We start from the raw sequence: 12,095 nt of genomic DNA on the forward strand, positions 1-12,095 counted from the left end.
GGGTGAGAGCCTGGGGGGCTGGAAGCCCGCTGCTCACGCCTGGTCTTGTCAGGATCCAAGCTCTCTCCCAACAGCCTTTGCAGCCTCCACTGTTGACTGTGCTGCTGCTGCTGAGCAATAGGAGGCGATGCTGAACTCTGATCACCTAGGACCACACCCCAGGGCCCAGGGAGGTCCTATAACTCTTGAGTTCTCCATTCCTGTGCGGGTCAGGCTCATTCAGAACAGGCTTTGATCAAGTGCTTTGAGCAAAAATATCCTGGTCTTCCCCACATCAACTCAGGCTGCTTTTCACTCACTGGAAACCAAAGCAAAGCCATGCCAAGGCAGCCTTGGGAGTCCACACACTCCCAGAGGCTCTGATGACTGGGCTACTCAGGTTTGCAGATTTCCAACAGCACAAGCAATCCCAAGACAACCAGGGAGCTAAAAGCACAGTCTGGTTAATGTCCATGAGATCTTGTCTTGGTCAGTTTTGTAGTTATAACAGAATACTTGAGACAATTTGTATACATAACTAATTTACACTAGGGTGCCAAAAGTGGGGGAAGGGCAGCATGTGAAACAAAACTCTGCTAGGCTTCTTGGGGGTGCTTCTCCATGGTTCGTCCATGGAGAAGAAAGGAGAAAAGGTGTTAGTTTTATGTCATCTTGACACAAGCTAGAGTCATCTGAGACAGGGAACCTCAACAGAGAAAACACCTCTGAAAGATCAGACTGTAGGCAAGTCTGACGGACATTTTCTTAATTAGTGTTTGATGGGAGAGAGCCCAGCCCGTTGTGTGTGGTCCCATCTCTGAAAAGGTGGCTCCGGGTTCCATAAGAAAGCAGGTCCAGCAAGCCACGGGGACCAACGCAGCCAGTAGCAGTACTTCATGGCCTCTGCATCAGCTCCTGCCTCTAGGTTCCTGCCCTGTTGACTTCTTGTTCTGACTTCCCATAAATGGACTGTTACTCTTTCAGCCCCTGGATGGATTTGTAAGCTGGTAAACCCTTTCCTCCCCAGGTTGCTTTGGTCATGGTGTTTCTACCTAGCAATAGTCACCCTAACTAAGACAGGGGATTTATGCGCAGAAGAGACAGAGCAAAGGAGGCTCTAACAGAAACTAGCCCTTTCTTGTAGAAACTGCTCTAATCCCTTCAGGAAGCAGGTCCCAAACACCTCATAGAGGCTCCATCCCATCTCAGTGTGTCACAATAGATAGGGACTAACCCATTAACCTGAACTTTGGTACAAACAGACTGTAGCAGTGTTCTTGTGCAAGCCACTTCCTGGCAGGCTCGGCACCTTTCACTGCATAATGATATGATGTCTGTGGCCTCGCTGAACTAGAGACACACCTGCACAATGTTTGGCTCAGTGCCTATCAACTGACAAGGACCCTGAGCCTAAAGAGCTTAAAGCTGTCCAGGCGTGGGTAGCTCCATGCTCTTTTATGTGTTCTAGTCTTGGAGAATGAGATTCATGCTTCGTGGTCATCCTACAATGGAAGGAAAAGTCTAAGGAGAAAGGAGCAGAATTGGGGCAGTTTTTCTGTGGGAATTGGGACCAGAAAACATGAGGGTTTTTTTTGTAAATCAACTATCCCAATACTTTTTCCCTAAATCTTATTTTTGAGATTATAACTACAACACTTCTCTCTTCCCTTTCGTCCCTCCAAACCATCCCACTATACCCCTCCCTACTCTACTTCAATATACAGCCTCTTATTTTGTATGTACATATACTTCCCTATATATAACCTGTTGAGTCCATATGATGTTGCTTGTATGTATGTTTGCAGGGCTGACCATCTGGTACCAGACAACCTCCCCCAGCTTTCCTCGGTTGCCGATAGTTCTTGTGTTTGTTTGAGCCTTCGTGGGCTTTTCCCCATCCAGTGTGGCATGTCCATTGGTATCATCCTTGCTGGGTACACATTTGGGCAGGCATGTTGGTGAGACTTCATGGGTGTATCTTCTGATATTACTAGGAGACACAGTCTCATAGCAAACTCCATGATCCTCTATCTTTTAGTCTTTCTGCTCCTCTCCTGCAGTTTCCCTGGGTCTTAGGTGCAAGAGTATTTTGTAGATGTAGCCACTGGAACTGGGCTCCATAACTATGCATTTTGATTGGTTGTGGATTTCTGTTGTCTTCTCCATCTGTTACAAAGAGACTTACTTGTTGAGGGGTCAAGCCTACATTTATCTGTGGGTATAAGGACAAATGTTTATAGATTGTTGTTAGGGGTACTGATACTTCTGAGGGCAGATGAGGACTTCAAAGTCAGGAGGCTGGGCTTGGCTCTAGACCCAAGTAGCTTCATTGGCTGGTGTCCTACTTAGGTTTTTATCACTGAGATAAAGCCCTATAGCCAAAAGAAGCTTGGGGAGGAAGATTTACTTCACCTTACAGCTTCTAGTCATTCATGAAGGGAAGTCAGGGCAGGAACTTGGAGGCCCAGACCAGTGGAACACAGCTTCTGGCTCACTTTCACTGGCTTGCTCAATTTTTTTTTCTACACCCCAGGAACACCTGCCCAGGAACTGTACGGCCTACAGTGGGCCAGGTCTTTTTACATCAATCACCAATCAAGAAACTGCCCCACTGACCAATCTGATGGGGGCGATTTCTCAGTTGAGACTTCCTCTTCTCAGATGACTCTAGCCTGTGTCGTGTTGACATAAACCCCAACCACAACTGGCTGGTTGCTTTCCAGTTCAGTTATCTCATCTGTAAAATAAGGCCTAAAAGAGAACTCTTCTTCTTCCTTTTTTTTTCTCGTGGGTCCAGTGAACTTTATTAATGATATTTAAGAGAGTAGAGCAGCCCACATCATAGCTTCCCAGAAGGGTCATCCACAATCTTCTGAGTGGCAGTGATGTTGTCGACTATGGTCATGAATCCCTCCACAATGCCAAAGTTGTCATGGATGACCTTGGCCAAGGAGACTAAGCAGTTGGTAGTACAAGAAGCATTGCTGACAGTCTTGAGTGGGTTGCCATACCTCTCATGGTTCATACTCATAACAACCATGGGGGCATCAGTAGATGGGGCAGAGATTATGACACTTTTGACCTCACCCTTCAAGTGGCCCCTAGTCTTCTCCATGGTGGTGAAGACACCAGTAGACTCCATGATATACTCGGGTACCGGCGACACTCCATTTGATGTTGGTGACATCTTGCTCCTGGAAGATGCCAATGGCCTTCCCATTGATGACAAGCTTCCCATTCCCAGTCTTGACTGTACCATTGAACTTGCCATGAGTAGAGTCATACTGGAACATGGACACCATGTAGTTGAGGTCAATAAAAGGGTAAGTGATGACAACAATATTCACTTTTCCAGACGCGGTAGCAGTTCTGGTACCTAGGTGCCCAATATGGTCAAATCCGTTTACTCTGACTTCGCCTTCAAGTCTTGGGGACAAGGTTGGCACTTCATGAGAAGATATGGCTGTCTCTGAAACAGGGGGGAGTGGATAGCCTAAAAGAGAATTTTTTTTTAAAGTTCCTATATTTTATTACTGGACAAACCACTCCTCCAACTTAAACATGACCAAGTCTCTAGGTTGAAAATGTTGAACTCCATCTGATCAGACTGATGGAGGACCACGATTCAGTATAAATTCTGTCTTGTCACTGCATGAATTCTTACAGATCCAGCTTTGTTCTTCTCCAGTGTCTTCTTTTGGAGTTGAACCTAATTTTGTTGCCAGTTTTCATCCGAATCCACTGAGGAACAGGACAATTTTGCTCTTGGATCTTGGCCAGGAATCGCTTGATTCTGAACGTCTTGTGAGAAGATACAGCAAGAAGCCGAACACGGTACACGACGGTGCAGGAGGAGGTCCTGACTGGAAGAACAGGATTTGAGAACCTATTTTTAAAGATATTTTATTTATTCCTATCATTTTGCTTATCCATGTTCATGGTACTGGGGGGGGCACTTGTGTGCCGTGGTGTGCATGTACATGTCAAAAGATAAATTTTGGGAGTCAGTTGCCTCTTTTCGCTGTGGTTCCCCAGACTACCATTCAGATTTGCAGGCTTGTAGGCAAGTTATTTTACCTGCTTAGTCATCTTGATGGCCTGACAGTTTTATTTTAACTCTATCGGGCCACCATGGGAGTAAAATTGTCATTTTGTATAACATGAATAAAGAAAAGGCTGTCATTGGCCTTCTGTGGCAGAGGGCAGAGGACCGAGCACCATTGAAAGTGGGCAGTGACAAGGGAAGTGGACGGAGAGGTGTGACAGAGGAATCACAGAGTATGGGGAGCATCCTAAAGAAACAGCATGTGACAGGCAGGGTGATGGAGAGTCTGTCTGAATGCTCGCTTTGCGGTTAGCTTGCTGTGTGACCTTCAGTTGGTACCCTACCTGTCTGGCTTTCAGTATCCTCCTAGGACGCACCAGCTCCAATTGCAAAGCCTTTTGAGCTTCCAGGTTTTCCTGATGTGTACTCACAAACCTTGGCTGGGGAAGCTAGAGCTACCTGTCCAAGAATCTGTGTTCTTTCTTGATGACCAGCAACAATCAGCTGAACTTACCTCTTGGTCACTTGCTGGAGACGGTGGGGATTGAGCAAACACGTATAGTAAGTTTCGGGGCTGCATCTAAGAAGGGAATGAGCCCCACCGCGTTTCTGCCCTCAGGACTCACATTCAAAGGGTGACTCTGCCATTTGCTGCATGTCTATGTAAAAGCCTCATATCTTCTCAGCAGATTGACATTTCAGAAATAAATATATAATGTTCCTCTGTGTCTCTCTTAAATTCACAATTGATTTAAAGGGCATATTATATGACAGTATAATCACCCCAGATTTCTCTCGGTCACCCTTTACATGAAATACCTTTTTTATCATTTCACTTTCATTTCATGCATATTGTTGGATCCAAGGAAAATCTCTTATAGACACCAGATAGTTGAATTTTTATCTTAATTGAATCCATTCATCAGCTTATGCCTTTGTGCATGTATGATGTGTGTGCATGTGTGTTTTTGTGTACACGCACATGTATGCTTCCCGTGGTGTTTGTATGGGAATCAGAGGACTGCCTCAGGAGTCAGTCCTCACCCCTCACCACCCCTTTGTTTAAGGGAGTGTTCTTGTGTTGTCTGGTACTGTGTACACCAGGCTGATCGGCCCCTTGAGTTTCCTGAGAATCTCTGGTCTGCACCTCTGTCTTGCCACAGGACTGGGATGACAGAACACACCACTGCCTGGCTTTATGTGGGTCCTGGGACTTTCACCCAGTCCTGGTGTTTGTGTGGCAAGTGCTCTACCCACCGAGCCATTTTCCCAGCTCAGTGTGTGTATGCCTTTTGATCGGAAAGTTTACCCATTTACATTTAACTGAGTTACTGATACTTACTTTTGCCATTTTGTTACTTGTTCCATGTCTTCTAGTATTTTGCCCTCCATTCCCTCCTCTACCACTTTCTTCTTTTTTAACTGGGTTTTTATTTTTTTTGTAGTTCTGCTTTTATTTCCTTCTCATTTTTCTTTTGTGTATTTTGATACTTTTTTTTTTTCCCCAGAACACTCCCCCGCTACTCCCTCAACCCTGCTTTTTAATGTTACAGTTTTGTTCTCTGAGACAAGGTCTCACCCTATAGAATTTGCTGGCTTGAAACTTTCCAGGTAGACCAGGCTAGCCTAGAACTTGCAGTGATCCTCCTGTCTCTCTTTCTGCGAGCTGGGGTTACTGATGCTTACCACCACGCCCGGCAATAATGCACACATTCTTTTTTAAACAAGTGTGAACTGGGGATCTTTCCTTAGTTTGGAGCCAAGATTATTCTTTCTTAAGAAACAAAGCTGACTCCAGCTGTTTGCCCTGCTTGTTTACTGCCAAGTGGCAGTGTTACTGATGGTGCCTAGGGCTGCGCCACGGTCTTTTAGTTTTCTTTGATAGATCACATATCTATCCTGATCAAAGATACTATTTTTTCTCTCCTTGATTTCTGAGGAATTTTCAGGATATAATTTAAATGTTTCCAGTTAGAGTCTTATGAAGCTTGACGCAGCCATGTCTCACTGTTTGGGACACAACAACACTTGTTTCATATTGTCACCAGTTAGCATCTCTTAGTTTTATATCTTTGTCTTTTTAAGACATTGAATTTATGGTAGTAGCTCTTACCCTCATACATCTTAGCTTTTAGTCAGTAGTTGCAAAGTTATTAAAGTTAAACAGCGATGCTGACAATCACCAAAGGGCAGCTAATAGAACTCTAAAACATCTCTGTTTATCTCCAAAACTCAACAGTGTAGCAAAGAAACAACAAATAAGCCTCCTCCTCAGAAGAAAAAATCCTCCCTATTGACCAAGCTAAACTAACAAGAAATGCCTTCACAACTGCTACTTTCCAGGAGTTGAAAACAGTTATTGTAGACTAAAGCTATAAAGATTCAAGTTAATATTTCACTGAAAATTCCTAGGAGGCTTTTGCAGTCTGTCAAAATGAGGGGAGTTGATTTGGTCACATCATTGAATTATTTTATAGAAAACCTCAGGTTCCGCAGTGTTCTCTCTGAGAAACATAATGTTTCAGTGGCCACACACGGCCATATAAGTATGGCCCAGACTCTCCATAAACTAATGTGTGCTTTTATAATATACCAACATAGTTAGCAGTCACATATTCATTCTTTTACATTAAAATAGCCTCATAAAGACAAACTACCTATGATGGAAAATATTTATTATTATTTTTTAAGATTATAGTATAATTACATCATTTTTCCTTCCCTTTCTTCCCCCTACACTCTCTCTCTCTAACCCCCTTGCTCTTTTTCAATTCATGTCCTTTTTTCTTTAATTACTGTTACATATATATGCATATGCACACAATACATACCTTAATATATAAATGCAATCTGACCAGTCTGTATAATTATATATATGCACATATATATGCGTGTACATATATACGTATACACATATATACACATACATATATATATATACGTATATACACACACGTTTTCAGGCTGACCATTGGTCTTGGATAAATAATGCTGTATCCTCCCTGAGGAAGACTACTTCTCCTACTCTTAACATTCCTTAGTTGCAGGCAGTTCTTTGTCTAAGGCTGAGGTTTTGTGATCACACTGTCTTCCACGTTAGCATATCTATTGGTGACGTCCTTGCCCAGGTCTTATTTAGGTAGCCATGTTGGTGAGCCACCCCACACTGAACATACCTGATCTCACCTGTTGATGGACATTTAAAGTATGTCCTACCCATGCTTATAAACAGCTGTAGTTCTATGACCTGTCAGACTGCAGCTATTTCTTCCTTTCACAGGGATTACACATACCCGACTCCTTAAACTGTAAACGTCACCCCATGTGAGATCTTACAGCTGAATGTGGGAGGCGGGAAAATCTGGCAACAGCAAAAGGTTGCCGAATGCGTAACAACGAGCCATCCATCAAAACCAGATTGGAACGAATCTGAAGTTTCAGGTAGTGTTTGCCCATGTTGCGTGGAACTTCATGGAAGCTTTGGTTCTGAACATACATGTGCATTTAGTACTGCACATGCCATGGTGCCGAGTAGCCCTGAAGTCCCCGGCTTCTGCCCAGGGTCACAGATGGCTTATTATGTATGCCTTCCACAGTCTGGCCACAGCATCTGTGGTCTATTGTGTGTCCTGCTCCTGTTTCTTTAACAGAGCCCGTGGGTAGTCTCTGCTTGAGAGAGATCAGAGTCAAAATAAACAGAGAGTAGCATGCAAGTGGCATCGCAACATGCTGGCGTGTTGTGAGTAAGGTTTTCAGGAAGAAACCAGGAGCAGGACAGTTACCTCGTCTAGTCCAGTACAGCAGCTGCACTAGGGAAACATTGGAGCTGAGCCCAACAGAGGCCAGAGAACTTCTCCCACTGTTTCGAAAGCCGCTGATCCTTAACTGGATGTATACTTGGTTGTTATAAACCTTAGTTGCTATCCAGAGCTTTTGCATCTATTCATCCTGCTCCTGAGTGTGTTAGTTTGATGTTTCTATGGAGGAATGAGACCTTGGAGTTTTCTACTTTGCAAAAGCAAACTGGCAGAGGCAACACGCTAGAAACGCATTGATGTGGACAACATACTGGTGTGGTGTTCATGGAGGGAGGGGCTAGAGATGAGATCCAAAAAGACCACGGGGGAGGAGTGGCTTTTGAGCCGCAGAGAAAAGAAGGAAGAGAAGCCGGGAGAAGAACAAGAGCTTGGAGTAGAAAATCTGGTTTGTCTTGAGTCCTGTTGTAAGGGAGGCGGAGAAGATGGAGCAGGGCCAGGACCAGCAGTTTAGCCCCTGTTCATTGAGGGTAGGGAACTCATGAAGGGTATGAGGAGACTTTGTCGCTTTGTTCAAAAGGGACAAGGTTGCTGTTCTGATGAAGCCTAGAGCTGAAGCAAACAGACCAAGGAACAGACTATGTAGATACCTGGGCAAGCGATAGAGCCAGAGTGTGGGAATCAGGGGCAGCGTTTGGCAACAATTAAGAGGCTGAGCGTTTAATAGCAACAGATTGGCAGATCGCTGACGACTTCCGGAAGAGAGCCAAGGAAGGCCTGGCTGAGGAAACCGAGTCTGGCAGGGAGAAAGGGAAATGCTCTGGCTCCCTCCCTCTTAGGAAAGGAGATACTTTGTTTCTCTGGGCTTGGCTGAGACGGTATCTTTGAGGTCTATACTTTTCAAACGGAAACCCTTGAGAAAAAACGAGAAAGCTGGGGCACAAGGGAGGAATGTGAGCATGTACTTGTATCCTCCGTCCTGCGGTGAGTCAGTTCCCTTTCATGCTGAAGTGTCAGCATTTTTAGTGTGTCTGAGGATAGGCAGAGAATTCCAGAGTCAAGCTTATCCGGCCAGGGTCCTGACCCCACTGACTCACACTGTGAGGTCCTGTAGGCCACTACTCTTCTCCGAACCTGTTTTCTCATCTGTCCCACAGAGGTGACAATAGTCCTGTAAGGAGGAGCCACACAAAGTGCTCCGCGGGGTTCCTGTTCATTGTAAGTGCTCCCTATTGACATTCCTAATGATATTATGATTATTGTGATACCTCTGCTCTTTTCTTTCCTTTTCCATTTTTATTGATTTTTTGGGGGGGGGAATTTCACACAATGCACCCCAGTCCCACTCATCTCCTAGTTCTTCCATGTCCACAACTCACTCTGGTAGTGCCCCCCCCACACCGAAAGGCTAAAAAAGAATAAAAATAAACAAAAAGAAAAAGAAAGAAAAATACTTCTCGCCTCTGCCTTTCCCCCTCCCCCACCCCAGGCCCCTGTCATTCATCTTAGTGGCACTGGGAGCTGCTGTGTGTCATGCAGTAGACCCTTTTGTCCGAACAGCTTTACATGCAAATGGTCATCGTGTGATGAGCGGTTGGTCAGGTTCAAGGTCTCTGACTTCGGTACATCATCAATACTGGACCCCCACCGACTTTCATCTCCAATATCCTGCCATCGCCCTGGATCGCAGGAGGCAGCCGCCCTGGAACCTTACCAGTAGGCCACAGCCACATGGTGATACACAGATTAATAGAAATGGGTTAATTTAAGATATAAGAATTAGCTAGAAATATGCCTAAGCTATTGGCCAAGCAGTGTTGTAATTAAGACAGTTTCTGTGTGATTATTCCGGTCTTAGTGGTCGGGAAGCGAACAAGCACTCCCCTGTTACAGATGTGTGCCTGGGTGGTAACTGAGGTGGTCAGTTCAAACTGCTAGGACCTCCTCTCAGGTGAGGGGTGGAACAGGCTCTCCCAGGCCCATGGTGAGGGGTGGGGACGAGCAAATGTGGAGAGCCAGTTCTCTTATTAGCAGCGGGACCAGCTTTTCCAAGCAGGAATCTTCAGGGTCCATAATCCCACGTCTGGGGAGTTTCAGGGCAGGCTCTAATGTTGGTGGTGGTGGTGAGGGAGCAGGTCACTCTGGGCCAGTGAGGGGTGGGGCCAGCTCAGCAGAGCCCTTGCACTTTGACACATGTTTTGCATGGCCCCCTGTGGTAACATGGGCAACAGACGTCTACACATACCCCAACTGTGGCAGGACCACAGACCCAGAAGTGGTCACTGGCAGCAGTTTGGAGCTGGATGTCAGCATGGCCCCAGGTGAGAGCGCAGGCCTCTCAGATCCAGATGTGGCCAGCAGCAGTGTGATCCCTGGTCGCCACCCTAGCCCCAGGTGGCGATTCAGATCTCTGGCCGTCATTTGGCCCAATGGCAATGGGAACCACAGACCTCAACACAGACAGACTCTGGCTGTGGCAGGGCCGCCGACTCAGAAATGGCCCCAAGCCACAGCTCAGATATGGGTGGCCCTGGGTGGCAGTGCTGGCCACGCTGGTTGAGGACATCAAGATGGCCTTAGGTGTCAGCCTGGGCATCTGCACTGCCTTCGGTGGTAACCAGAGCCTTGGACATCGATGCAGACCCTGGCTCTAGTGGGGCCACAGATACAGACATGGATCTAGGCAGCAATTCAGGCCCTGACAACACCATGGTCATGGGTAGCAGCCCAAACCACTGAGGTTGGCATGATCCGGCAGCAACATGTCCTTCAGACTCCAAAATGGCTACAGGTGGTGGTCTAAAAGCAGAGGGGGGTGTTCTTGTGGTCTTTGGTGGCAATGTGGATCATGAACAGCGCCATAGGGCCAAGCTGCCCTAGAACCCTGGACCTACACATGGTCGTGGGTGACATCCCTGGCCTGGATGTCACTATGGCCCCAGGAGGTTGCACAGGCCACTCAGATCTGCATTGCCCTAGCTGCAAGGTAACCCTCAGACAACATCGTGACTCCAGGTGGCAGCCCAGATCTCTGGCAAGTGCCTGGCCTTTGGTGGTATCAGGAGCCATGGATATCAACATAGACCGTGGCTACAGCAGGGCCACACACCCAGACAAGGCTCCAGGCTGCAGCTCAGCCTGGGTATTACCATGGCCTTGGGTTGCTACGCAGAGTACTCAGGTCTGCACAGTTATGGCGGCCTCCTGACCTTTGGAAAACAACATGGCCTCAGCTTTCGATCCAGACCCGGTTTCGGCACTGTCTACCATGAAAACAAGAACCCTGGACATCAACTCAGTCCTGAGCTACGGTAGGACCATGAAACCCGACACGGCCCTCAGCTGCAGCCCGGAACCAGAAGTCTCCATGGCTCAGGGTCATAGCCCTACTTTTAAACTAAGGTTCCTGTACTTGGTTTGAGACACCCTTATAGAGCCCCAGACTCTAGATTGGTCCTGTGTCCAAGAATATCAGGTAGATTCCTTCTTCCTGTTTGCTCCTTCTAAGTCCTCCAGTTCACCTGTTCCCAGGCTCTGAAGGCTGTCCTAAGACGAAATTCAATGCCAGGGGTGAAAGGGAAGGATGGCAACAGGAAGAACCCGGGGAGCTGGTGCTCACACTTCATAGGCAGATGACAATGTTCTTAAGGTCGGTTTGGAGTTTCATGTGCCACGGCGACAGGAACTTTGCAGTGCTCAGAGTCTGATTATAAGCTGCTGACCTCAGGGCATGGGAGGAGAGTGTCCCTGGGTTCCCCATCCCCCTGCCAGGACTGGGGCAGGAACAGAGGCCGCCATTCTGAAGGTTCTGTCAGAAAGCACACGGTGGTAGGTTACTGGTTACCACCTAAGCCAAGCCCTTGATCTGCATGTTTGAGGAAACCCTTTGTTCCTTTCAAATCTCTATTCTCTCTTCTCTCAGCTGGCTGGTACAGTGACTGGAACAGTCAGGGTTTTTTTTTCTTTTTTTTTTCTTTCTTCCTTTTCTCTTTGGATTTTTTTAAAAATAACTGGTTTGTGAGTTCAGACAGAATTGGGTTCCAGGCTTGGTTCAGGGCCAGGGACTTCTGCATCTTTTTAACCCCTTCAAAGGCCCAGGAAAGAGGAAGAACCTGAAGACTAATGGGGCGGGGGAGGAGGTACAGAGGTGCCCTCTAGCTCAGGGTCTAACATGGTGAGATTGATTGACAGCATAGTGAACAGGTATACACAACCTATGATCAGGCGAATGATTTTACCATCTACAATAAAATAGGGAAAATAGTTTTTTGATTATACTGCCAGAGGGCAGCAGTCTGAGGTACAATTAGAGTCCT

At 46.5% G+C, this 12,095-nt stretch overlaps 1 protein-coding gene and 1 pseudogene across 1 annotated transcript in view; one reads left to right on the top strand and one right to left on the bottom strand.

Moving 5' to 3' along the window:
* Positions 1–2,818: 2,818 nt before the first annotated feature.
* LOC113458102 lies at positions 2,819–3,542 on the bottom strand (annotated as a pseudogene).
* A 6,666-nt stretch (positions 3,543–10,208) lies between these two features.
* Positions 10,209–12,095, top strand: part of LOC101989326 (signal-regulatory protein gamma) — a 62,802-nt gene continuing 60,915 nt past the window's right edge. The window contains exon 1 of the mRNA XM_013353159.1: positions 10,209–10,392. Within this exon, the coding sequence (XP_013208613.1) occupies positions 10,209–10,392 (184 nt within the window). The remainder of the gene's footprint in view (positions 10,393–12,095) is intronic.

Source organism: Microtus ochrogaster, unplaced genomic scaffold, assembly GCF_000317375.1.
Source record: "Microtus ochrogaster isolate Prairie Vole_2 unplaced genomic scaffold, MicOch1.0 UNK3, whole genome shotgun sequence".
NCBI lineage: Eukaryota > Metazoa > Chordata > Mammalia > Rodentia > Cricetidae > Microtus > Microtus ochrogaster.